This window comes from Fringilla coelebs (assembly GCF_963513975.1).
Source record: "Fringilla coelebs genome assembly, chromosome: 21".
Lineage (NCBI taxonomy): Eukaryota > Metazoa > Chordata > Aves > Passeriformes > Fringillidae > Fringilla > Fringilla coelebs.
The window spans coordinates 1,918,427-1,943,382 of NC_140047.1; the positions used below are offsets into that span (position 1 = coordinate 1,918,427).

Sequence of the window (24,956 nt, forward strand, 5' to 3'; positions counted from 1 at the left end):
GCAGGAGGGGGGCGGTGGGCATGGGGACCGGGCGGGCACTGCCCGGCGCCGCCACCGTCCCTGCAGGAGCGGAGCAGCCCCAGGCACCGAGAGGCCGGGCTGCAGGGGCTGCTTCTCACAGAATCCCAGAATACTCTGGGCTAGAAAGAACCCATCAGGATCATCCAGTCCGACTCCTGGCCGTGCACAGACACCCCAACAATCGCACCCTGGGCCTGGGAACACTGTCCAAGTGCTTAACTCTGGGGAGAATGACTGCCCCAAACCCATGCCAAAGGCTGAGCCCAAACCAGGCTGAGCCCAAACCAGCCCGATCCTGGCCCTTCCCACCTAAAATGAGGACATTTGGGAAAAGGATCAACCCCAGGAGCAATTTAACTCCCCACATCCCCTCTCCTACCACGAGCCAAACTGGACACTGGGAGAGCCCAGAGTTTCATCCCAGCCTGGGACAGATGTTACAACAATGAGATTTTAGAACCAGCTCACCTGGAACATCTGGGAGCACCTCTGCTCTCATGTGGCCAAACCTTCTCCTGCAGCAATGTCCTGGCCATGCTTAAGCAGCTTGTAGGACTTAGAGTTCTTTCAAAACAGCATGGAGGCACAAAGCTCAGAATGGCCATGGATATAAAAGACTTTTAATTCACCTGCATCTGTGACACAAGGGCTGGCACCACCCCATGTCCCTGTCCTCTGCAGCAAACCTGGCCTCTCTTCCAGCAAGTGCTTATTCGAGGTTAATAGGGCAGGAGAAATGGGTTCTCGCCCAGTACTTGCTCCTGAAAGGCCCTATTTCTTCCTTAATTGCAACTCAAAATCAAATTAGCAGTTTTAAATTTACTCTGTGCCCAAGAGGTGCCACGAAGTTAGGGGAGAACACGTTGTACCCTTTGTCCTTATGTAATAAAAAGGGTAAATTCCTACTGAGGGCAAAATTGCTGCCACCTCTGCTCTGGCTGGCCCATAGCTTTGGTGTCTGTGGGGACAGAGATGCTCAGCCTGGATTTAATATGAGCTTTTGGGGTGTCAGAGTTCTTTATCCTGGATTTGGCATGGGCCTTTGGGCTGATGGAGATGCACATCCTGGATGTGGGGCTGCCCCAACTCCCCCAAGCAGCCTCATGATTTGGCTCATGATTTGGCTGCTGTGACCACCAGGAGACCCCCACACTGTGCCAAGGCTGCACGAAGGATGGAGGAATGTGGGTGCAGGGTGAGGATGTTGGTAAGGACAGGGAGACAGGACACAGATGCAGCATCCTCGAGGGTGAGGGCGGCACTGGCTGCGTTACTGGTGCTGTAGCTCAGCACCCATGGACTGGGAGGTGGTTATGTTCTCCAGGCATAGAAATCCCCCTGGCATGGGAACCAGCACACAGGAAAAAAGGTCTGCAGTCCCCTTGCATCCCCCTGGTTGTGCTGCTGCTTTGGAAGCAGATGCTTCACCTTGGCCCAGAGCTGAGGGCAGAGACAGTTACTGCTCCTGGAGAAGGGAAATTTGGGGTCTGGTTGTGGGCACACAGTGCTAGTGGGCCCTCACCAACCTGTGCCCACACCAGCCAGTGTGTACAGCTTGCCCTAGGGAGCTGCCTTGTCCTGGGGTCATCATCCCAGCTGCTTCTGCTGCACATTCCCGGCTTTCCCAGCTGTGGAGCTGCCATCCCAGTGACCCCGGGGCATGCAGTGGGTGCCATGTGCTGGTGATGCCGGCAGTGTGCCAGCCCAGGGCAGCTCCTGCCTGCTGTGGGAATGGTGCAGAGAGGAGCCCACAAGTGCAGCTGCCTCACCAGAACAGGGGAACCCAGCACTGCCCGTGTCCCTTGCCAGCTCCCTGCAACAGCAGGTGCCACCAAATGGCACATCCTGCCCCCAGTATCCCACATCACCTGGAGAGAAAGGGGACATCCAGCAGGTGTTTGAGGGTTCTTGCTGGGGCTAGGGACCCCTTGCCAAGCTGGGCAGGGTGCCCCAAGGTGGCCAGCCACCTGCAGGGGCTGGGCAGGGAGGGGACACAACTCCATCAGAGCTGAAAGCCAGGTTGGAGGAGGAGGTGCCAGCCCAGGGGAAAGCTGTAGCCCGGGTATGGCCCCCCAGCCTGTCCCACAGGTGGAGCAGGGCCAGGGCACATCCCGGTGTCACCCCCCTCCTGCCCCAGTGACACACCCCCGGATTCCAGCTCAGCCTTCGTTCCAATATAATCTTTATTGGGGAGACTGATGGGGTCAGAACAAGGCCGGGTATAAAACATGATCATGGTCACAACCAGCAGCAGGAGGCATTGGCAGAGCAACACAGACACGGTACCGGCGCCGTTCCCCGCCGGAGCGAGAGCGGTCCTGGGGCTGCGCCAGCGGCATCGCCCGCTCCCTCGGGACAGCACAGGGCATGGACTGGCCCCTCTCCCTGGATGGATGCTGGGCTTTGGCCAGTGCCAGGGGCTGCTGTTTCCTCCAGGATGTAGGTTCTGGGACCCCCTCAGGTGCACCCAGCCCCAGCACCCTGGGACTGGGCAGCATGTGCCCCTGGTGCTGTGGCCATGCTGGGTTGTGGTGCTCAGCCCCATGGGAGCACCAAACCTATGGCTTTTTCTTTATTTTGTTTTTCTGTTTTTTTTTTTTTTTTTTTTGCTTTTTTGGCAGCAAACTTACCCCTCCAGGTGCTCTGGAGAAAGCAAGACCGTGCACAGGGGGCTGCTGCCCTGCCAGCCCCTGCGCACAGGGGTCAGAGCAGAGGTGCTGCTCTGGGGAAAGGACTGTGGGCAGGAGCCAGATCTCGGTCCCTCTACCCAGTCAAATCCCCTTGCTGGAGCCAGCACTTTGGGGTACTGGACCCCGTGCCACCCTCCTGAGCCATCCCGTGGGGCATCGGTGTGGGTCCCGGGCGGAGGGGCAGAGAACGGGCACAGCTCAATGCCTTTGTGAACACATAGTGGCCTGGGATGGGGTGGCTAGGGATGGATGGGGAAAAACAAGAATCCTCCAAAACGAGGACAAAGTGGAGCTTTCCTCAAGGGCCTGCGGAGGACATGGGCCGCTTGTCTGCTGGCATCCGAGGGGCCGGTGTGGCAGCTTGGTGTGGCTACTGAGACTCGGGCGCAGGGCAGCGTGGCCACTGAGATGAAAGCTTTGGCAAATAACTTACAGAGAGGGGGTGGAGGGGGCAGCTGGGAACCTGTCCTCACTTCCTGTGCTGGGAGGGTGGCCCAGTGTGGCACCATGCATCTCCAGGGCTCCTTGTGCTGCTGCTGCCAGCCGTGGGGCGATGGGGAGGGCGTCACTCCGGCCAGAGCCCAGCGTCCGCTCTTAGGAGAGCCGGGGAGAGAGGAGGGAGAGGCGCCTGGGGAAGGAGCGCGGCGCGATGCTCGATGCACCACAGGAGCGCCCGCCGCAGGGCCAGGGCAGCCGCAGACGCCGGATGCGCTGGTAGATGTGCTCCCCGTGCCAGCGTCCCTCTCCCCGAGCACCACCGGTGAGTAGGGGGCTGCTGCAGGTCCCGGCACCCCCACTGCCTCCCGCGAGTGCCCGCAAGGACACCGGCCCCACATCCTCGGCCGTGGTGAGTATTAGAGCATTCCCTGGCGGTGCCACTGGCAGGGAGGGGACAGGGGACAGGCCGTGGCGCTGGCCGCGCTGTCCCGCCCGCCGGGCCCCGCTGCGGAGGGGCGGGCGGGGCGCGGGGCTCACATGATGGTGCAGGAGGACAGCGGGTTCCGGATGTGGCAGGTGCAGGCGGCCCCGCAGTACTGGCGGAAGGTCTGGTAGCAGCTGCGGTCGGTGTCGCTGCTCCACTGGACGGGGTTGGCAGCCAGGGCCTCGGCCGGCAGTCTGTTCAGAATACTGGTGTTGACGGCCAGCGCTGCCAGCCCGTAGTCGGTGAAGAGGACGGTCTCCCGCTTGCAGGTGGGGCAGGAGATGAACTTGTACTTGGGGCAGGACTCGTAGAGGATCTGCAGGCACTCCTCGCACACCGAGTGCAGGCAGGAGAGGATGCGGGGCCGCTTGTTGGTGAAGTTGTACATGTGGCCGCAGGTGGGGCACTCCAGGGGCTCGCAGGGCGTCGAGGGGTGCAGCACGTACTGGTTGACGATCACCTCGTCCGACGGCGGCTGCCGGTGGTAGCAGACCTCGGAGCTGCCCTTGCGCTGGCCCTGGTAGCCGCGCTCGCGCCGCGGCAGGGGGGGAGTCCGGGGCAGCGGCAGGGGCCCGGGGGTGGCATCCAAGGCGGGGATGTCCCCGCACGCCTGGTTGACGATGATCTCGGACTCGGAGGGCCACGCGCGCTTGGCCACGAGGGGCGGCTCGCGGCGCGGGGCGGGCGCGTAGCGCGGCTGCGACCCCTGCAGCTCCGAGAACTTCTCCGGGTGGATGATTTTCATCGCCTCCATTTTAATGATGACCTGTTGCCCTTTCAGACACGACATGAGTATCGTTTTCACATTACTGTCCACTGCTCTGGGGTCTGCGAGGGACGCCTGCATGAGGCTAAAACATGCTGGCAGCCTGCTGAGCTTTCAATCTCGCTCTGGCCGCGGAGCAGGAGCACAGGGAGCAGCGGCTGGTGCGGGAGAGCATCCTGGGGAGACGGGCCAGCGCCAGCGGACCCCGCGCCTCTCTTCTGCAGCCAGCCCCGAGGGTGCCAGGCGCGAGGCTGGGGCCGGCAGGAGAAGGCAGGGCTCACAGCGGCATCCCGCCTGCCTCGAGCCGCTCTCGGGCGGGTGATCAAAGCGCCAGCTCTCTGCAGCCTCGCCGGGATGTTAACGTGACGTTGGCAGTCGCTCAGCTCTTCGCCTTCGCTGCCACTTCCCACGGCAGATCAGCTGCAGTCGGGAACGGTAATTTGGGGATGGTGGCACTGGGCACTGCCCAGGGCAGGTGAGTCCAGGGAGGATCTTGCAGAACTGGAGGCAGCTCTCACTTCGCCCCAGGCCGGCCTCTGTTCCTGTTTACATGCAGTGGGATCCTCGTGGCGCTGAAGAATGTGTTTGCAAATTCCTTTGCTCTGACTTCCCGGCTCTCCCACTTGCAGTCACCGGCAGCTCCCACAGGGCAGGGGCTCAGGGCACATCCCGTGCCAGAGGGCAGCTCACCTTGGCTGCGGCCAGGACACCACACACCTTGTCCCCTCGGTCCCTGGTACCTCTGTCCCCAGCTCAGCTTCGTGCTTGCTGGAAATGAAAAGCGAGAGGGGTTTGGATCCAAGGCTCTTCATGGATCTACCGATGCCAGCGCTCCCTCGGGATGCGTGCCCGCCTGCATCCCGGCAATTTGGCAGTCGTTCCCTACGGGTCCTGTCCATCCGCCCGCGTGCTTGGGCTGCGGAAGTGGGAGCAGGCAGGTATTTCCCCCAAGGCATCCCCTCGGCGGCCCCGAGGGTGGGGTGCCGGGACCCCCCTCTGCCCTGAGGGTGGGAGGGCAGGTCCCCCAGAGCCCCCCTGGGCTGCAGGCCCCTCCCGAAGGGGTTCCTCCACCGACCTGCCTCTGCTCAGGGTTTTCTCTCACGTTTAGCCCCTCCTCTGCTCAGTGGATCTATTTTTACCTCCATCGCTTGCTCCTGATCTGTCCCTGCTATTATCCCTCCCTCCAGCTTCCTCTCCCCCCCTTCCCAGCTCCCTGCCCTTGTCCCGGGGCTGATGGAGAGGACAGGCCACGTTTGCGGGCAGGAGATGGGGGGCAGGCAGCCAGCCCGAGGCCATTTTCTCCCTCAGCAGCCCCTGCGCCAGCCCGGCTCTCCTCCGAGAAAGGCGAAGGCGCTCTCCTCCATCACGCTGCAAATCCTGTTAGAGGGATGCCTGCTCCCGCCGGGCGCTGCCATGCCTGGCGGAGGGGGCCCGAGGGGGCCATCTGGTTGCAGCAGCAGCAGCCTTTGGGGATGAAACGAGGCCGCGGGGTTCAGCCCCGGGTGCCGGAGGGCTGGGAGGGTGGGCTGGATCCCAGCCCAGCCCCAGTAGGGATGTCCCGGGGGCCATTCCCTGGCAGCACTGGGGTCCCGCAAGCATCCTGCCCTGCAGAGGAGGCCTCGCCTCTTTCATTCCCCCTCACGGGCCCGCATCTTGCACCCCACATCCTGCACCCCGCGTCCCACAAGCAGCATTATATTCCCCCCCCCTCCCACACAGCAGCGGCCCCGGGGGCTCTGCCTGCAGCTCTCACACAGACACTCACCCGCAGCGCCCACGAGCACAGCGATACGGGTGGTCAGCAGTGCCACGCACTGTCACCGCGTTCCCACGCTCGTTCTGTCACACCCCTTCACGCACAGCCCTGGCGCAGCACCCCGCACCCCCACCGCCCCTGGGGCGACACAGCCCCCCGCTATCCCCGTCACTTCGGGGGTGACACAGCCCCCGCCGCACCCCACACCCCATCACTTGGAGGGTGACACAGCCCTCCCCAGCACCCTCCCCTCCCCAGCCTCCCACCGCAATCCCCAGCCCCACACGTCCGTGCCCCACGCTCGCAGCCGCGCGGAGCACACGCCTGTGCACACACCAGCGCTCCCGCACACACACACGTGCGCTCCCGCACGCCCGCAGGGTGACTCCCCTGCCCCTGCCCGCTGTTACCTGCGCTGGCCCCGGGCAGGGGTCCCGGTTCAGCCTCCGCTCCGTGCCCGGCGCGGCTCCGCAGGCCCGAGCGGCGGAGGTTATCTGAAAGGCAGGGGGATGCGGCGCTGCCCCGGCCAGGCGCGGCTCCCCGGGGATGCTGGCGGCTCCGAGGCGCGGCTCCACGGGGATGGTCCTGGCCGGCCGCCCCCGGCCCCACCGCCTGCTCCGGTCGCGGCCGCGGCGGCGCGGGGAGGGGACCGGGCGCAGGGGCCGGGGCTGGCGGCGCCGGGTTGCTCCGGATGCTCGGCGGGGACCGGCGGCCGGGGGAGCCGGCAGGTACGGCCGCTGCCGCTCCGGGGGGCTCCTTCGTGCCCTCCCCCGGCTCCCCCCTCCGCCCCCGGCCGCGGACCCCGGCTGGCGCGGGGCTGATGCAACACCCCCGGCCGGCAGCGCAGGCTGCGGGGGGCCGATGCCAGGCCCCCCTGTGCCCCTCGGCAGGTGCAGGCAGCGGCGGGCAGCAGCGGGCAGGCAGCGGCGGCTCCGTGCCCGCCGTTCCCGGGGCCCGGCGGCGCGGGCGCTGCTGCGCGCTCCCGCCGCCGCCCGCAGTGCCGCCGCAGTGGTGCAGCCGCCTCACATTTCTCTCGCTCAGCAGCGCCGGGGCCCGCCGGCCGCAGCGCCTGACGCCCAGCACACCCCCTCCCCGCCCCGCACCCCCCTCCCCGCACGCCCCCTCCCCGCCCCGCACCCCTTCATCCGCCCCGCACAGCCCCCTCCCCGCACATTCCTCCTTGCCCCGACCCACTGCCCTGGTCCCACACATCCCGCTTCCCCACCCCACAGCCCCTCTTGCCCCGCACCCTCTCTCCCCGCAGCCGCTCCCGAACCCTTCCTGCGGCCCCGCTCCTTCTCCCGCCGCTGGCCGGGCCCCCGCGGGTCGCTCCGAGGGGCCCGCGGTGACTCAGCATCAGCGCCGCTGGAAGCGGCTCCGCGCCGCCGGGCCCGCTCCCGGGCCGTGGCTGTGGGGCAGCGTGGGGGAGGGGGGCCCTGTCAGCAGCCCCTGCAGCCCCCCGGGGCTGGGAAGAGGTCGGACAGCCAGGAATTCCCCCACCGCTGCTTTTTCCCACTGCCAAATCAGCCATGCACCCCACGCTGTCCCCTGGGATCCATGGCCACTGGCTCTCGGGGGAGCAGAGGGGGTCCCCTGACAGCCCCCCAGTCCCTGCTGAGCTCTGGGGCTCCTGAGCACAGGGCTCATTGGTCCCTGGGGACATGGTGAGCTCAGTGTGCTGGATGGGGGGTCCCAGCAATGTTGACAGGTCCCTGCAGAGTGCTGGGGAGTATTGCTCATGGCCATGGGCTTGCTGGTGTGACCCCCATAGTGGCACGGGCAGACCGGACCCCACAGGCTGGGGACACCCCACAAGGTGCCCTGAACAGATGACTCCTGGTTCGTGCTTCCTGGCTCCTGCAGATGGGAGAGGCGTGGGTGTCCCCTGGCAGACGTTAGAGGTCAGGCTGCCTTCTCCCCCTGCTGTGGGTGCCTCCAGAATCGGCACCCCACAGGCAAATGGCTGAAGATGAGCAGGCAACCCCACACAGAGCCCTCCAGCTCCCATGCCCCGACCCCAGGAGCAGTGACCCAGGATGTGCACACTCCAACCCAAACCCAAACCCACTCCACCACTGCATCCAGCCCTGGCTGGAGCAGCATGCTGGTGGCAGCTCACCAGTCTCCTTTGGGTGCTGCTGGGGTTCCCCTGCAGGTGTTGCCCATTGCTGTTTTTTAGTTTTTTATATTCCTCCAGGATTGTGCCTGGGCTTTTATGCCCTCCCTGAAGGTTGCCCTGCCCAGCCCTGCTTGCTGACCCCCCAGCCCTGCTGCAGCAAAGGTCCAGCCCCTGTAACAAGGGGTCTGCATGGTCCTGCAGCTGTCGTGTCCCCACAGCCACACTGTCCTCACACCGTGGCTGTGCTCTTGCCCCACCAGCAGTGGGATGGACACAGCAGCTGGGGGTTACATATGTCACAGCTCTGCCAGGCCTTATGCAGCTCAGAGATGATCTTCTCACCCACACTTCATGCAATGCTAAAAATCTCACCCAGGTGCCTCTCTTCCTGACCTGGAAGAGATGACCAATGCCACCGGGCAGAAGGATTCCCCAAGGGTACCCCAAGGGCTCAGCTGTGCTCCATTCCCAGGCCAGACTGACCCTAGAGACAGGTTCTCCCTGGGGACCCTGCAGCATCCATGCTCCTTTCTTGACGATGGCTGAGTTCTTAATCTTGGAGTTTCCCTCAGCGGATAAGGGATTTTTGAATGCCTCTAGCACCTCTAAGTGCTCTTCTTTGATCTGCTCACCTGCTGAAATCAGTGTGAGGCTGCTGCTGCCTGGCACACGCTAAACAGGGATTCCCTCAATCCTCCCTGTGTCAGGTGCTCCTGCCTTCCCTGCTAACGTGCCTGGGTGCAGATAGCAAGAGCTGAGATCTCACGCTTGAGCTCACTGAGCAGAGGAAATTGCAGGAAGTGAGCGAGCACGAGCTATTTTCTGTTATTAATTCATATGGCATCCCCGTGCTGACCCAGCTACACCGTGTGCTATTATGCTGCTATTCCATGAGTTAAGCAACAGCTCTATTTAAAAATAATCATAAATTACATTGGGCATTTTTTCTGCTGAATAAGAGTGTGTTTGTGCCAAGGTGCTGGGATCTTCCTGTTGCCCCGATGGCTCTGCCTCTGCTTTGCATGCTCAATGCAGAGCTTTCCCTTTCCTCTGCTGAGCTGGTCCACCAAGATCTCTGCTTTCTACCCAAACTGAAAAAATCTCACCCTTCAAAACCCAAACCTTCCATCTCTGTCTGGGCCTGTGTGGCTCAGACTTGAGTGATGACCCGACCAAACCTCAGTCCCGTGGCCACCTCTGCCTTGGGTCTTGCCTCTTACTACTGGTTTAACACCTAAGTTTGGCATATAAACATACACGTTGTGTTATCTTTTATGAAAACCTATTGCATTGAGTGTTATCATAAATGTACATATTTTGGATATCCTCAGAATGCCTCCTGACCTCTGCTGATGTGATATGGGTGCTCTCCTGGGTTTTACAAGCAGCACTGATATATTTTATCATTTCCAGAGCCCTTGTCAGCAGGCCAAGCACACCTTTGAGTTCAGAGGTTGCTCCTCAGCTCAGTTGTACCTGCTGTCCTTGGGTCCAGCTCTCCTTAAACAGACATTCAGGAGCAGCTTTGCCAGGGGATTCCCTTCATTTGTCCCAGATGAACAAGGTTTTGCTGTTTGTAATCAGGAGGTTATTGTTCTAATTCTGCTGGTGTTGGCTTTGTGTGAAAGCATAGCTTCTTTCTGCAAAACTCATTCCTGTCCAGTGTCTCGACTGGATCAGTCTGAAACCTTTGCTCTGTAAATGTGCTGGGAACTGTAACACTGCTGCCCAGGCTTTGCTGAGATGAATGGTGAAGCCAGAAGATAATTTGGCCCTAAATTTCTTCCTCACCATCAGCCATTACCTGCTCAACCATCTAGCTGTTCAGGATTTTGCTGCCCTTGTGGATTTCTAGCACCTGTGGGAAGAACCTGTTCTGAGAGGATGGCCCCGCTCTTGCATGGTGCCAGCCTTGCACTGTGATGGCACCTGAGGCTTTTCTTTCCACCCCACCTGGGCGAGCTGACAGCTCCCTGTGTGCCAGACCTTCCTGTCCCACACCCAGACCCTGTCCCTGCTGTCCATGCTCCTGGTGGCAGCACCCCAGGCCACCTTTCTTTGCTCCCTGCTGCTCACATCACCAAGTTTGCTTGTCCGGGTCCTGCACACATCCACAGCTCTTCCCAAAATCCCGTCTGTTTCTCACACTGATCTTGTTTTGCTCTGGTGAATCACTCATCACACAGATAATTCACCCACAAACCCATGAGCTCATCCCCAGCTTTGCAGAGAGCAGCTTCCTCTGCAGGTCTGTGCGGGACAGTGCCAGGGCCTGCCCGGCCGCTCGGGGCCAGCCCGGGAGGGAGGGAGGGATGTGGGACCCACAGCCGAGTTTTCATCCTCTGGGAGCCATCCCCTTGGGACTGCCTCTCCTTCCTGGGGTAGAGCACCAGGAGAAGAGACCCCCAATTAACACTGTCGCAGGCTGAGACCCTCCAGGCTTATCTGAGGTGGCCATAAGAGCCCAGCACAGACCCTCACGGAAGAGGGAAGCAGGACACAGTGCTCCACCAAAACCACCAGAGGAGCTGTCTGTGCAGCTTGCCAGCAGAGAAAACACCATTTTGAAGGAGGGATGCTACTGAAAAATCTGCCAAGAAAGCAGCAGTCTCTTGTTGCCAGCTGGTAGCTGAAGGATGCCCCAGCTGCTGCAGAGCTGCTCCGTGGCTGCTGTTTAAATAAAGCAGTGCGTGGGTTGGTTGCTGGTGGTCAGGACCTGACCACTGATGCTCTTGCATCAATCCTAATGCCATGGTGGGGCTTTCATGGGCTGGTTTCTAGGTTTGCAGCTGTCCACAGAGACCCCACCACGAGAGAAGTCACGCTCAGAAGATCTCCAAAGTGTCTGAAGCCACACACAAACCTTGAGATGCACACATGGTACCCTGAGCAGCCTGAAGCCTACGGATGTTTGTAAAGCCCCGACAGATTCCAAGAGGTTTAATCAGTATTTTTACTATTAGTGATCAATACTGTGGCCACTTCTGTGAACCCTGGGTGTGAGGAGGGGGCCCACCTTGCTGGTGCTGCACTGAGCAGGAGGAAGGAGGAGGAGGAGGGGGGATGCACATGGGCTGGGGGGAGGTCAAGGGGCCAGGGCCAGAGGGACCACATGCTCCCTCCTCAGATGTAGTGACCTTCATTCCCCTCCCCACCAACTCCTTGCCTGCAGATCTGGAGTTGCTCAGCTGCCAGAAAAGAGCACTCATGGAAAATGTACTGCTCTCCACAGTTATCTCCTGAGAGGAGGGAGAGAGGATGGGGCTCTGTAGCCACAAGCGAAGACGTGGGAAATTCCAGATGTATTTCCCTATAGCTACATAGAGAAAATCTTTTTGTCTTTGAGGGTCAAACAGTAGAGCAGGGCACAGGGAGGTGGTGGGCTGTCCTTCAAAGCTGCCCTGCACGAGGTCCAGAGTCACAAACTGAGCCACAGGCCCTGTGGGCAAGTGGAGCCCTTGCTCCAATCAGAGTCCCCTTTTTCACCTGAGGCTGCATCTGCCCCAGCCCCGGTAGGCACAGTCCCATGGACTCCCCGCAGAAGTTCACATCTGGTTGGTGACCCCACAGCAGCACAGCTATGCCAGAAACTCCTTCCCAGTCCTGCACTGCTACCGGGGAATGAGTGTGTGTGGGGGGGTCTGCAGCTCCCCAGGGACCTAGAGCTGCATTTCAGGGGTGAGAGGGTGCAAGGAAGACCCACTTCCTTCAGAAAACACCTTGTGTCCAAGGAAAACAGGACAGGACTGGCCCAGAAATAGAAACGGCAGCTCTGCAGAAGCCTTTCCCTCGCCTGTGCAGCCTGGCTGATGCCGGGCTTAACAGAGCCCGAGGCATTCGGGGCTCAGAAGGAGCCAGAGCACGGGCCAGAGCTGGGACCCCGCCGCTGTCCCAGCCCTCCCTGCCGGGCCGGGCGGGTGCGGGGCCGGTGGGGCAGCTCCGGTGCCGAGGCTGGGGCTGCGGCAGGCGCCTCGTAGCTGCGGTGACATTTAGCGTTTGCTGCGCTGGCTGCCCGGGAGAGCCCGGCGCTCGTAACCTGCCGGCGCTGCTCGCCTGGATGCCGCGGCCGGGCACAAACTGGGTCAGGGAGGAGGAGCAGCGGCGGCCGCCCGTGCCCTCGGGATGCCCGCTGGGACACGGCGGTCCTGGCACGGGTGCTGCGGTGCCCGAAGTCCTGCTCCTCCTTCCCGTGTGCTGCCTCAGCTGGGACACAGCTCCGAGGGCAGCCCAGACCCAGGCAGTGGTTGGTTTTTGCACTACAGTTTCAGCTTTTGCAGGAAAACTTCCCTGAGGGCAGTGGAGGGGACCCACCGAGCCCTGCCCCCTTTCTCTGGGCACAGCCCGAGGCTGTGGCTGTGCTCACAGGGGGTGCGATGCTGCTGTCCCCGTGTGACTGTCCTGGGGCTCCCAGCAGGACCCGAGGGCACCCTGCACTGCCCCATCCCTGCTCTCAGCAGCTGGCAGCACCCCTGGCTCTCCTGCTGGCCCTTCTGCTCAGCTTGGGCAACCCAAGCTCTCGTGTGCAGCAGCACGGCTGCATTTCTGGGTCAGCTGGGTGAACCTGAGCGTTGAGCCGAGGGTTTTGTTTTCCCTGCGTGCCTGTAACCCTCGTGGGGGTTGTGTGGGTGCACAGCTGGGAGCTGGCCCTGGGCACGGCTCCTGCTCTGGCAGAGGCTGCGGGGCCCTGGGGCTGCCCAGCAGGAGCTGCTGCTGCTCTTGGAGCCCGGGAAGCTGAGCCCAGGCTTGGTCTGAGTGTGTGGTGGAGCTGCATCCGGGGCAAGAGAGGGGCCTCATGGGCTGGGGGGTGGGAGGTTGGAACAGGGAGTGGGTCACCAACCTGCTCGAGCTGGGGAACTCCCCAGCACTGCCGAGGGAGCTGGGAGTGTGGGACCTGTGGCAGAGGATCCCTGGGAAGGGCTGCATCCCACGGGGCAGGCGTGGGGGCTGCACCAGCTCTTGGGGCTGTTCCCTGGGGCTGACAGCATCATCTGGCCTTGGGTTTCATCGCCCTGATTTCTCCAATATGCCTGGTGCCAGGATGCTGGGAGGCTGCTGAGGACCTCGAGGCCTGTCTTTCCCCTCTGCTCTCTCCAGACAGGACTCCTTGCCCAGTGCCTTGGCTGTAGGGAGACCTTTGGGCACAAGGGGGTTGCAGCAGCCCGGTGCTCCTGTGCAGGCCATGGGGAGGCAAGTGGAGCGCTGCAGCCAGGGCGACATGGGGAGGTGAGGCCATTCCATGTAACAGAAAGCAGGGCTCCACCTGGGGAGGGGGACCCAGCATGTGCAGACTGCTGCGGGAGCTGTCAGGTGCCACTGGGACTCTGCTGTGTCCCCAGAACAGGACAGAGGTAACCAGAGAGACCTGGACCACCAGGAGCCATGTCCCTGTCTGCTGGGGGCGCGTGTGTGTTTGGGGGGGAACAGGAAACTCTGCAGGACATTGAGCACGCAGCTCAGTGTGCTCAGCTCAGAGCACCAGTGCCCTCCAGGTGCTCTGGAGCCATCCTGCTACCATAGATGGGGAAGAAGGGGCAGTTTTGGCTGCAGGCTCAAGGGCTGAGGGCTGTCCCCCAGCAAGGCACACGGGGTCCCTGGGAGCCCCCCACCTGCCCAGGCTCACCCAGCCCTGGCTTCTGCAGGACCCTGATCTGCACACGGGGTTTGGGGCCGGCAGGGCTGCGGAGGAGGCTCTGCAGCAGCGCAGGGGCTGCCTGCCCGGCGGCTGCCTGCGTGCCAGCACGGCTGCCAGCCTGCGCCAGCCCGGCGCTCCCATCCCTCCCTCGGCAGACGCAAATGGGAGCAGACAGCCCGGCTCGAGCGGTAAAGATCAAACCCCAGGAGCCCGGGGCTGCTGTCAGCGCGGGCAGGGCGCTCTGAGCCACGCCGGGAGCGGCAGCCCCGGTGCCGGCCCTGCCTGGCGCTGCCCCTGCCAGGGCGCCGTGTCCCCGCATGGCTGCGGCACGGGGATGCTGGCAGGGGGCTGCCCACGCTGCTGTGACCATTGCAGGGGCTGGCGTGGCCACGGGCAGAGGATCCGGGACTTTGCCTGCCCTGGGTTTCCAGTCTGGGAGATGTGCGAGGCGCTGTCAGCACGCAGGAATAACTGGTCCGGCTCCTCTCGCTGGGCTCTGCCGGCAGGGATGCTCCTGTGACCAGCACGTCCCCAGGGATTGCACTTCGGCTTCTCCGTGGGCTCAGGTGCAGAGGACAGGGTGGCCCTGGAGCACGGCACTGCCGGAAACTGCTGTGGAGAGGCCCCTCCGCTGCCCCAGCCTCGTCAGCGGATGGAAACCTCAACCTTCGCCCGCCCGCCCCCGGCTGCGGCTGAGCTGGCGGCTGTGGGAGCATGAGGATGGTGCCGCGGGGGCACGAGGGTCGTGGCTTGCAGGAAACAGTCTGGACGCACCCCGCGCCCGGGAGGGCACCCCGTGCGGCTGGGGCAGGAAGGGCAGCACCACCCGGGCCATGCGAAGGAGCAGAGGCAGATGCCAGCGGCACCCCGGGAGCTGCAGGCTCGGCACAGCTTCCTCACCCTCCTCAAGTGCCAAAGAGGATTGAAGAGAGCCCTGGGATTCCGCATGGGTTTTGCACAGCTTGCCTGTTTCCCACCGGGGAAGGTGGCAGCCATCGCCCCGGTGCCCACAGCCCTGGCCCGGGGCTGGCCCCTTCCGGACAGCAGCGCTGCTGCCACCGCTGCGGAGCAGGAGGGATGAGGGTCCGAGGTGCAGCTGGGGAGCAAGGAGAGGGCACAGCTAATTGGGATAATTGCTAAAACAGGCGAGGAGCGAGCGGGGAGGGAGGCGGTGAACAAGGAGCCGTTGTGCACAGGCGGCCCAGGCACGCGGCCCCGGCTCCAGCCGGCAGCGAGAGCCAAACAAACGGGGACTGTTTGGAGAGAGGGAGGACAAGCAGACAGCAGGACAGAAACCAGACCTCCGCTGGGAGAGAGCCGGAGCCAAGGGCTTAGCTGGGAGCTGGGTGCTGCGCAGGGTCTGCCGGCTCCCCGTGCGGAGAGCAGCCCCAGATCCACGGCCAAGCCTTCACCGGGGCAGGACGGTGCCATCCCTAATCCATCCCCGGGCCAGGGGCCCAAGGAGAGGATGGCAAAGTGCTGGGAATGCTCCAGGCCAGGAGATGAGTGACAGCCCTTCTGCCACAGCCACCCCCAGGACTGGAAACTTTAAATCACGGAAATATAGCAGGAAACCAGCCCTTGTCCTAAAAACACCATCGGCAGGTGCAGTCACTGCACAAGGTCGTGGCACAGCGGAAGCTGCGGCATCGCCCACGTGGCTGCTCAGGGTGGGAGCAGCAGCTGCCCCCGCCTCGGCTGCTCCCTCCGCAGGAAGGAGAAGTGACATTTGAGCAGGAAGAAACGTGGCTGTGCATGTGAGCTGCCCAACCCCGTGTCCCAGCTGGGCTCTTACAGCGCCTTTTCCAGGCGTCTGTGTGAGGTGTAGCCTTGGAAGACATGTCGAGCTGTTTGCTGCTGCCTGGTTCTGCACAGGGAGCTAGCTGCAGGATCTGCCCATGGACACAGATCCCCAGAGCATCCACCTGTCATGGGGCTGGGCTGAGCTTGGCAACGGGCGAATTGCCCCTCCTGAAGTCCCTGTGGGAAGGCACAAGGCCACCCAGCTGCCACTGTCCCCGTGTCACGTTATGGGGGAGAGTGCACGAGCGCCAAGGGAAACACCTGTGTGCTGGCCAAAGGCTCTGTCTGAGCAGGGATTTTGTTTAATGGAAGGGTGGAGCAGAGAGGGAGATTTTGGCAGTGCCAACAGAAGTGCCCAGATCCGGGCTGCCTCCTGCTTCCTTGCACACTCAGCAGCAACTCCGTGCAGGGGCAGCCCCTGGCTCCTGCCCCGAAGCCGGTTGGGAACAGCGCACCCTGAGCCCCGAGGCTCTCGGCAGCAGGGAGGAGACGGGAAGGACTTGCTCCAGGCCAGGAAATCCTTGCTTTCTCCTCCAGCCGGGCCGCAGTGGGCAGCCACAATGCTCGCTTCCCCCGCGCCGCTGCCAAGCCCCGGCGTGACCCGGGGGCGGCCGGGCCGGGAGCCGCAGGGGAGAGGGACGGAGGGGGGCTGCGGGAGGGCGATAAGGAAACCGGCTCCGCTCTGGTTCCTGCAGCCCGGGGAGAGGCCGGCAGCGGGCCAGGCGCCGGCCCACTCCTGTGATGTCGGTGCGGCCGTGCCAGCCTGGACAGCGGGTTATGCATCCAGCTCGTCATCCCTGAGGAACGCGGCATCCCCCCGCCAAGGGGAGGGCCTGGCACTAAGCTGGAGAGGCTTTGGGCTCTGCAGCATCCCCGCGCAGGTGTCTGACAGCAGCTCCGAGCAGCCCCGGCTCGCCGGGCACGGCGGACGTGCCTCTGCAGCGTCCCTGTCCCCGCGGGCACCGGCAGGGCCGGGCAGGGGCCGGTGCGCAGCGCCCGCCCGCGCGGCACGAGCACGCGTGGCCCAGCCGTGCGTCCCTGTCGCCGGCCGTGAACCCGCAGGGCGGCTGGGATGTCGCATCGGGAGAGCGGCGCCGGCAGGATGGCGCTGGCAGGGGACGCGGGGGCTCTGCGGAGCTGCCAGCCCGCCCGGGCCGCGCTGTGCTCACGGGGAGCGGCAGCAGCCTCGGCAGAGCCTCCGTCTGCGGAGGAGCCCGAGCGGCTCCCGCACGGAGCTGCTGCCCGCGGCTGGCACGGGGAGCGGGGCCAGCACAGCCCGGGGTGCGCGCCCAGCCGCTGAGCCGGGGCACGGGGCACGTTCTGGTCCCACAGGAAATCTCTCCCACCCAGCAGCTTTGGCCGGTCGCTTCCAGGCTCCGTTTGGGCTTTAGAAGCTGCTGCTGTCCTTTGGGACACACAGCTTCCCCTGAGAGGGAGCCAGGAGCTGTGGGAGCTCCTTGCATGCCCAGGCAGACAAGCAGGCAGGGTCTTTGCCCGCGGCATGCTGAGCACAGGCCTGGGGACACAGGCTGGATTTTGTGCTGGAGTTTCCCTGCCCGGGGTGTTAGTGAGGGGCTGTGCTGCTCAAGGGCACCGAGCACCAAATCCTGCAGCTTCCATGAGCCCCCAAGCCCCGTGTCCCTCCAGCTTTACCCCTCGGTCCTGCTCTGTGCTCCCTGCAGTGCCTCTCAGACCTGCACCAGTGGGATCCCCTCCATGGCACCCTCATACCCACAGCCCTCCCTCACTGGGTGACCGCTGAGCCCCGGTGCTGGTGACACTGCTCCGTGGGGTTCCCCTTTGGGATGCTCACCCCACGGGTGCCTCCCACTCCCTGTGATCTCTCCTTCCGTCTCCCCGGGCCTCACTCTGATTTTAATGAGGAGGCAGCTGAGACTTAAGGTCAAAGCCTTGAAGAAGACCTCGCACGGCTGCGTTCCACGTTGGGTTGTCCCGGAGGGAATCATCCCCCACGTGTTTCACACAGCCTGAATCTGGGGGTTGCCCTCCCATCTCTGCACTGGCCCAACCCCTCCCCATGTCCTTTTTTCACACCGGCCCCCCACGGGCTCTCCTGAGCTTCAGCTAAGCCTTCAGCGCCCCCAAGGTTTGGTGAGCGGCCACCATCTGCTCTGGGGGCTCACCGAGCTGTCCCCTCCGCGGGTGGCAGAACCTTTTCGCTCAGGAAGCGTCGCCCTTCATCATCCTCCGACACTGACGGGCTGCGCAGAGCATCACCACCCTCCTGTGCCTGCGCCAGGCACTGCACCGCCCGGGAGCCCCAGGAGCTGCTCACAAACAGTTCGGGGCCGGGTCGGGAGTTCTTTATTCTGGTGCCTGGGAGAGCCCCGGGAAGAGCTGGAGCTGGGAAACCTCCAGCGCTGGGATGCCACACAAATACCTGTCCCCAGCAAAAAGAGGCCCAGGAACAGGACGTGCCTGTGGCTTTCTGGTCGGTTTGTTTGTTTGGATGACTTTTTACAAAATAAATGTGCCCTTTGCTGTGTGTGAAGCCCCCCAGTTAGGGGAGGATTTGCCGGATTCCAGTAACCAAGGGATCCCTGCAGTTACTGGAATCCTGCAAAATCTCCCAGCAGCTTGTGCTGGGTCACACAGGTCAGGGGCTGGGGGAGCCCTGCCGTGGTTTGCCATGGAAGCCATGCAGTGGGATTGAGAATTCCTAAGCCAGCACTTTCCTCCTGGCTCATGTCCCACAGCTGGGGATGCTCCTGGCCCTGCAGCACCTGCAGCCCCTGCTGGGAACCCAGCTCCCTGCACGGGGCTTCCCCCTCATTTTCAGGCTCCCAGCAAGTTCACAGGCCAGTGCCATGGTTGCTTTTCCCCCTCCCTCTCCTGGTTTTCCCAGGCTCCTCCTCAAGCCACCATTCCTCTGGAAGCAGTGTGGCATCTCTGAGAACCTCCCTGTCCATCACCCCCGCACAGGACACCGCCAGGGTGGGCACTGAGCTTTTGGTTGGTTATTTCTTTTCCCCCTGCAAACAATTGCAGGAAATTAGGCTGGTTTTAAGCTGCAGAGAGCCTCACATTAGCTCAGCTCTTCCATTTACTCAAGGAGGGCACAGCCCTGCAGCACCTGCCAGCTCCCAGCTTGGGGAATCCCACATGGGACAACTCCAAACCAGCAGCTTGAGCTTTGGTGCAGCAACCTTTCCACCTGAGGATCCTCCATCGTCTATAAATCCTCCTAGGATCAACACATGATTTCTGGATGTAGGTAGCCCTTGGAGCTCGATATGGAGAATTTCTTGGCAAGAAATGAAATGTTTGAACTCCAGGCTCCAGATTTGGGGTTGCTGCTCCTGGCTGGTGAAACCTCTTCTCATCTGGGGCTGCCACAGATCTGCCCTGCGGGGAATGAGGGTATCCAGGTGGCGCCTGCGAGATCGGAGCTGCCGCGGCGGGGTGCTGAGAGAGCCGAGAGACACCCCCGGCACGGAGGCACCGCAGGTCCCGGCTGGCGCTGCTCCGAGCGGCTGGGTGGTGTCTGCATCCCCGGGCAGCAGCGTGAGGGATGTCCCCGGCCGAAGCTCTGTGCGGTGACCCTCATGTGGCAGCCCCTGGGAGAGAGAAGGCGTTCAGGACACGGGGCTGCAGGCTCTCAGGGTCCCCCAGAGCCGGGCTGTGCCTGACGTGCAGCCTCGCAGCTCCCTGCAAGCAGAGCTGTTCAGGAACAGGGCTGGGCATGGAAATCTGGGGCTAAGAGAAAAACCCAGCCCGTCCTGTGGCTCTGCGAGGAAGCGGAAGGTTCTGCTGGAGAGAGCCACAGCGACATCCCCTGTGCAGGCAGGGACACGCCAGGCGGGGCTGGGTGACCGCAGGACGCCTGGGTGGAGGATGCCTTTTTCTCTTCTTGCTTAGTCAGACAGATGAGTTTGTCTGCGGGGAAACAGCTCAAGATGGGGAAACTGGGCAGCAGCGAGGCCCGGTGAAGGGACAGGGGCTGCTGGTGGCTCCCCTCCAGGTGACCCTGCGGTGGCAGAAAAGCCCCGCGGGGTCTGTGCAGGAGTTCTGCAGCTTTCAAACCCAAGAGCTGTGTGCTGAGGAGCTGATCTGTCACAGCACAGAGAGCGCTCTGCTGCACCCCCACTGGCAGTCCTCGGAGGGGAAACTGAGGCACAGAAGTGCAAGAGGCTCCCCTCTGGATGCTAGGACCACATAGAGGAGGGTCAGCTTCTCCCCCCAAAAGTCCCAGGCCTCCATCTTCCTTTCCCTCCACCACCTGGAAGGCTGCTGAGCGTCCCTGCAGGGAACCCCCCCTCTGGGAGCTGCCAGCCCAGCGGGCTGGGGGACAGAGGATCAGCCCCAGAGGGAGGGCAGGAGCTGGGCATTGCAGCAGGTGCTGGCAGCCTCATCCAGGGGCAGTGCTGCCAGGGCAGGCAGGCTGCCCTCGCCCTCTGGAGCTCTCCTGCTTGTTCCAGGAGTGCCAAGGGGCTGGTCTGGGCAGCCCCTGCTCCTCAGGACAGGGGAGAAAGATTTTCTGTTTTCAGAAGGATGGCTGGAAGGAAGCGGCTTTTCCCTTTGCAAAGTGTGTGGGAAATGTAACTCACTGCCAGCAGGGTTCAGCTGCAATTTGAGGTGTTTGTCCCCGGCCTGTCCAGGAGGATGCTGTGCCATCATCCCTGAGGCTCAGGGGAGGGGCAGGTTCTGCACAGAACTGCTTGTGGGAAGGTGCTGAGGCTCTGCACAAGCCACTGTGGATGGGTCCTTGAGGATGGGAAGAGTGACAGTGGCTGAGCACATCACAGCAGGGTCACACGGCAGGGACATGGATGGGACAGGGTGGAGAGTGCTGAATGTTTGCATCTTTTCTACTGCAGCACTTCTGGTGCCAGCAACTCTCTGGCACAGCTGCCAGCAACCCAACTGGCACAGGTGCCAGCAGCCCTCTCCTTGCCCTGGCACAGCCACGTCCTCACTCCATCCAGCCTGTGCGTGTCACCATCCAGCAGGGCCCTGGAATCCCCCCAAAGCCACCCTGGAACAGGCCCTGTTGGGGGGCACAAGGCCACCCCACAGCCAAGCTGTGCTGCAGGGATGGGGAGCCCAGCAGAGCCCTGGCACTGCGGTCTCAGGGCTGGACAGGGCAGAGCCTGGCAGGGGCTGGGGGACCCTGGGTGCCCATGGGGGCAGGCAGAGCTGGCAGGGGGGCCTGGGAGCTGCCAGAGAGGGCAGAGCTGCTGTGCCCTGCCTGGTGCTCAGGACATGGGCACGGTGCCCTCTGCCCAGTGCCTGGTGCTGGGGTGTGCTGGTGCCCACAGACCTGTGGAGTGCAGTGTCCCCCTCCCAGTCCCTGCCCAGAACCAGAGTGGTGCCAGTGCTGGTGCCCGGGGGTGGCACTGGTGGCTGCACTGTTGCAGTGCCAGTCCTGCCGGTGGTGACAGGGCATGGTGGCACTGCCTGCTGCATGCTGCTCTCTGTGCACTGTGTGGTGCTGGTGCCAGTGCCCATGCTGGTGCTGGTGCCCACTGCAGGTGCCCAGTTCCTGGTACCAGTGGGTGGTGCTGGTTTGGTGCCTCGGTACTGGTGGCCTCGCCTGGTGCCCAGTGCCCCTGTCCAGTGCCAAGTGTCCCGGTCCAGTTGTGGTCCCGGTGCCTCCTGAGCAGTGTCCATGTCCACTGCCAAGCGCCCAGGGCCAAGTGCCCGCTGTGCAGTGCCCGGTTCCCCGTGCCCCTGCCTTGTGCCGGAGTCCGTGGGCTGGGCTGGGGGTTGGTGCTGGGGCTGGCCGGTGGGCGGGTGCTGGCTGCGGGGTGTTCCTGCCCCGCTCTCTCGGGGCCGGTCTGTCTGTCTGCGGGGCCGGTCCGTCTGTCTGTCGGTCGCTCGGGGCGGCGCCGCTCGGGGCGGTGCGTGCAGGAGGAAGCGCAGCCGGGGCAGAGCGGCCCCGCAGCGGCCGGAGCGGCGCGCTCGGTGAGTACCGGGGATCGCTGCCCCCACCGTGCCCGAGTCCTGCCTGCTCCCTGCCTGCTTCCCCCTGCGCCCCTTCCCCTGCCTGCCCTCCTTCCTCTGCGCCCCCCGCCCCGATTCCCCATCTCCCACCGCTGCCCCGTCCCCAGCCCCTATCCCAACTGTCCTTGTCCTGTCCCATCTTCCCTCTGCCTTTCCACTCCCCTGCACCCCCTTTCCTCCCACTCCTCTCCCCACTTCTTTCCGTCCTGCTCTGTGTCCCCCTAGAGATCCCTACCCCACCCCACTGCCCCACCTGCACTCTTTGCCCCACTCAGCCTCCCCTCCTGCCCCATCCGTGCCCTGCTCACCCCCTGCACGCCCTCTCCTGCCTCCCCTCCCGGCTCTGGCAGGTCCACGTGTACCTTGTGGGGGTCCCTTGGGGCTGGCAGGGAGTGGGGAGCACAGCTCTGCTCTCACCCAAACCAGGGGGGTCTGCCGGGGTCCCTCCCCTGCTGCGAGAGCACCCCCCCCCCCCCCGGGCTGACAGGGGCTCTGTCCCGCAAGGTGGGCAGTGCCAGGCAGGCCCCGTGTCTGACGAGGGGCAGGGAGATGGATCGGGGAGTCACCGTGCAGAACCCCTACGCCAGCGTCAACATCCCCCGGGAGCAGTTCCAGCAAAGCTTCATCACTCGCTACCTGCGGGACGAGCCCACCGTCATCGCCAACCCCGCGGCCGTGCCCGCCTACGGCACCGGGGGGCACACGGAGCTTGCCAACGGCTGCAACAGCCCCACCATCCCCACGGACAAGTCCTGGTCCCGTCCCTACAACCCCTATGCCAGCCTGAGGATGCCCAATGGGGACTCATCTGCCTCCTTCTACACTGTGACCCTGGACAAGACACCCAAGGGCCAGGAGCAGGGGACTGGCAAACGATGTGGCTGCTGCAGGTGCTGCTCCTGCTGCCCCAAGTGCTGCTGTGTCATTTGCTAAGGGCCCTCCCTGCACACACGGGATGTGTGACCATGGGATGGGGCCAGGTGACCCCACAGGGACGTGGCTGCTGGCCTGGGCACCCCTGGCAGAGCTGACATTGCTTTTTACTTGGGAACTCTGCAGCCAGATGTGCTGGTGATGGGCACCTGCCAGGTGGGCCCTGAGGACGATGTGTGCCAGGACAGGTGTCACCGAGAAGTGACTGCACTGGAGACAGGGCAGCACTGAGCCTGTGATCCTGCACCAAGCCCCTGCCAGTGTCCCTGTGCTGGGAACTCCCCCCTGGGAAGGGGCAGGCAGTGCCCACCTGCTCGTGGCTGGGTTTGGATGCTGGCAGCCCTGTGTGCGTGGCAGAGGAGCACATCATCATCACTGGCTTGGAGCAGTGGAGAGGAGCCAGGGACAAGCCTCCAGCTGGCACAGGGACCCACATGCCCAGGAGTGAGTGATCCCCCTCCCACAGCATCACAGGGGTGCTGCTGGCCCCCTGCACCAAACTCCATCTGGATCCTGCTCCTCCTCACCACACTCTCCATGGGGCACAGCGATGGAAACAGGAAAGACAGACAGCCAAAGCATGGCAGAGTGCTGGGCCCTGCTCCAGGGCAGCACCTGATGGCACAGCATGGATGTGGGTACTAACATCCACGTACCAGGAAACCCCCAGCCCCATTCTGTTCCTCCTGCTACACCTGTGGGGTGCTGGGCACAACCTCTTGTCCCATCTGCATCCCAGAGACGGGTCCAGCGCAGAGGGCTGGCCCAGCTCCAGCAGTGGGGCAGCACTTGGGCACCTTGCTGGGGAGGCAGAGGCCAGCATTGGCCTTTTGCAGCTCCCAGGGCTTGGAGGAAGGTGGGAGGAGCCGCTGGCTCTTCCCCGTGTACTGGAGCTCCTCCAGGCTGGGCTTTCGGCTGGGGCTGCTGCCATCGACCTGGAACAAGCCCGCTCTTGTGCTGATGTCCCGCCGTGGTGCTGACGTCCCTCCCTGGTGCTGGCAGCCCTCCCTGGTGCTGGTGTCCCAGCACAGCCGCTGATCCCTGGCCGCAGCAGGACTGCCTGCTCTGCGGGACCGGGCTTGGGAGGAGGGACTGTGTTTGCAGATGACTTCAGGCTGCTGCAAATAAAATTACAGCCCTCTCCTGCCCTGCCAAGGTGTGCCTCTTCCCTCCACCCAGGCTTTTCTGGGATTCCCGTGTCACTTCTTGCTTTCTCTGGTGGGTGTGTAAGGGCAGCTCTAAAGCCTCCAAACCAGGCTTAACTGTTGCCCTGCTGACTTGTAGCAGCAGCTCACACTGAGCTCTTTGGCTGCTGCCTGGTGGCCCACTGCCAGCCCAGGTCAGCAGTGCCAGCCTGGGTCCAGCAGTGCCAGCCTGGGTCCAGTAGTGCCCAGGCGTTCCCAGTACAGGCTGCTCCTGCCTGTCTGGGACATTGGCTGGTGCTCAGCCCAGCCCTGCCAAGCTGGATGACTGTCCTGTCTGGAAAGACTTTGTGAGTCTTTGGGAGAGGCTGAGGAAGGGCCTGGCAAAGGGAAGGTCCTGGCTGGGCAGCTGGGTGGGCTCCAGGACACTGCCTGGGCTGGCTGTGAACCCCTGGGAATCCCTCAGCAATGGAGCCCACCATGGCTTGGAATCCCCACTGCTGGAGCCCAGCTGCACGGAGGCCCCACGAGCACCGGGTGCCAGCAATGCCGGGGCGCCACCACACAGATCCCACGGGACACCCACAGTGCCTGGGAGCCCCCCCGGGAGCCTGCCACGGCCGGGGAGCCCATCACCCTTGCAATCCCACCCCCACTCCGGGATATTCTGGGCTGGGGTGGCCGTGGCCTGGCAGAGGTTTGTCCCCCCTGCCTGGCACACCCCCCCCACCCAGGGCGGTGGCACCGGGGGTGTGCGGCTGTCAGGGGCACAGCCGCGCGGTGCCCGCCCTGCACAAGGAGCTCCCTTGTTCTCCCTGCCCAGAGCGCAGCGGGGACGGGCAGATCCACCCCTTGTTTGCTTTCGTGTCGCCAGCCCTGCCCCGTGCGGGTGGCGGGCAGGGGCACGGCACGGCCGGGGCTGCCCGGGCTCTGCGGGACACGCACGGCCCGGGCACGGAAAGGTGTCCCCAGGATGTGCGGTGCCTGGCACAGCCCGGGCACGGAAAGGTGTCCCCAGGGTGTGCGGTGCCGGCACAGCCCGGGCACGGAAAGTTGTCCCCAGGGTGTGCGGTGCCTGGCACGGCCCGGGCACGGAAAGGTGTCCCCAGGATGTGCGGTGCCTGGCACAGTCTGGGCACAGAAAGGTGTCCCCAGGATGTGCGGTGCTGGCTCGGCAAGGACACAGAAAGGTGTCCCCAGGGTGTGCA

At 63.6% G+C, this 24,956-nt stretch overlaps 2 protein-coding genes across 2 annotated transcripts; one reads left to right on the forward strand and one right to left on the reverse strand.

The window, feature by feature from the left end:
- Window positions 1-2,196: 2,196 nt before the first annotated feature.
- RNF208 (ring finger protein 208) lies at window positions 2,197-7,143 on the reverse strand. The gene is made up of 2 exons (XM_084219555.1): window positions 6,566-7,143; window positions 2,197-5,167 (listed from the first exon to the last, which is right to left on the reverse strand). Exon 2 carries the CDS (start codon window positions 4,478-4,480, stop codon window positions 3,683-3,685), a length of 798 nt encoding a protein of 265 aa, XP_084075681.1. The 5' UTR covers window positions 4,481-5,167; window positions 6,566-7,143; the 3' UTR covers window positions 2,197-3,682.
- Window positions 7,144-21,588: 14,445 nt separating this feature from the next.
- On the forward strand, window positions 21,589-23,550 carry LOC311161690 (uncharacterized protein). Its single transcript, XM_084219474.1, has 2 exons — window positions 21,589-21,634; window positions 22,178-23,550. The coding sequence occupies exon 2, from the start codon at window positions 22,223-22,225 to the stop codon at window positions 22,604-22,606; it is 384 nt and encodes a 127-aa protein (XP_084075600.1). The 5' UTR covers window positions 21,589-21,634; window positions 22,178-22,222; the 3' UTR covers window positions 22,607-23,550.
- Window positions 23,551-24,956: the final 1,406 nt, after the last annotated feature.

Bases quoted from the DNA above. Each gene is read 5' to 3' on its own strand.
- RNF208 (XM_084219555.1), bottom strand. From the start codon at position 4,480: ATGCAGGCGTCCCTCGCAGACCCCAGAGCAGTGGACAGTAATGTGAAA.
- LOC311161690 (XM_084219474.1), top strand. From the start codon at position 22,223: ATGGATCGGGGAGTCACCGTGCAGAACCCCTACGCCAGCGTCAACATC.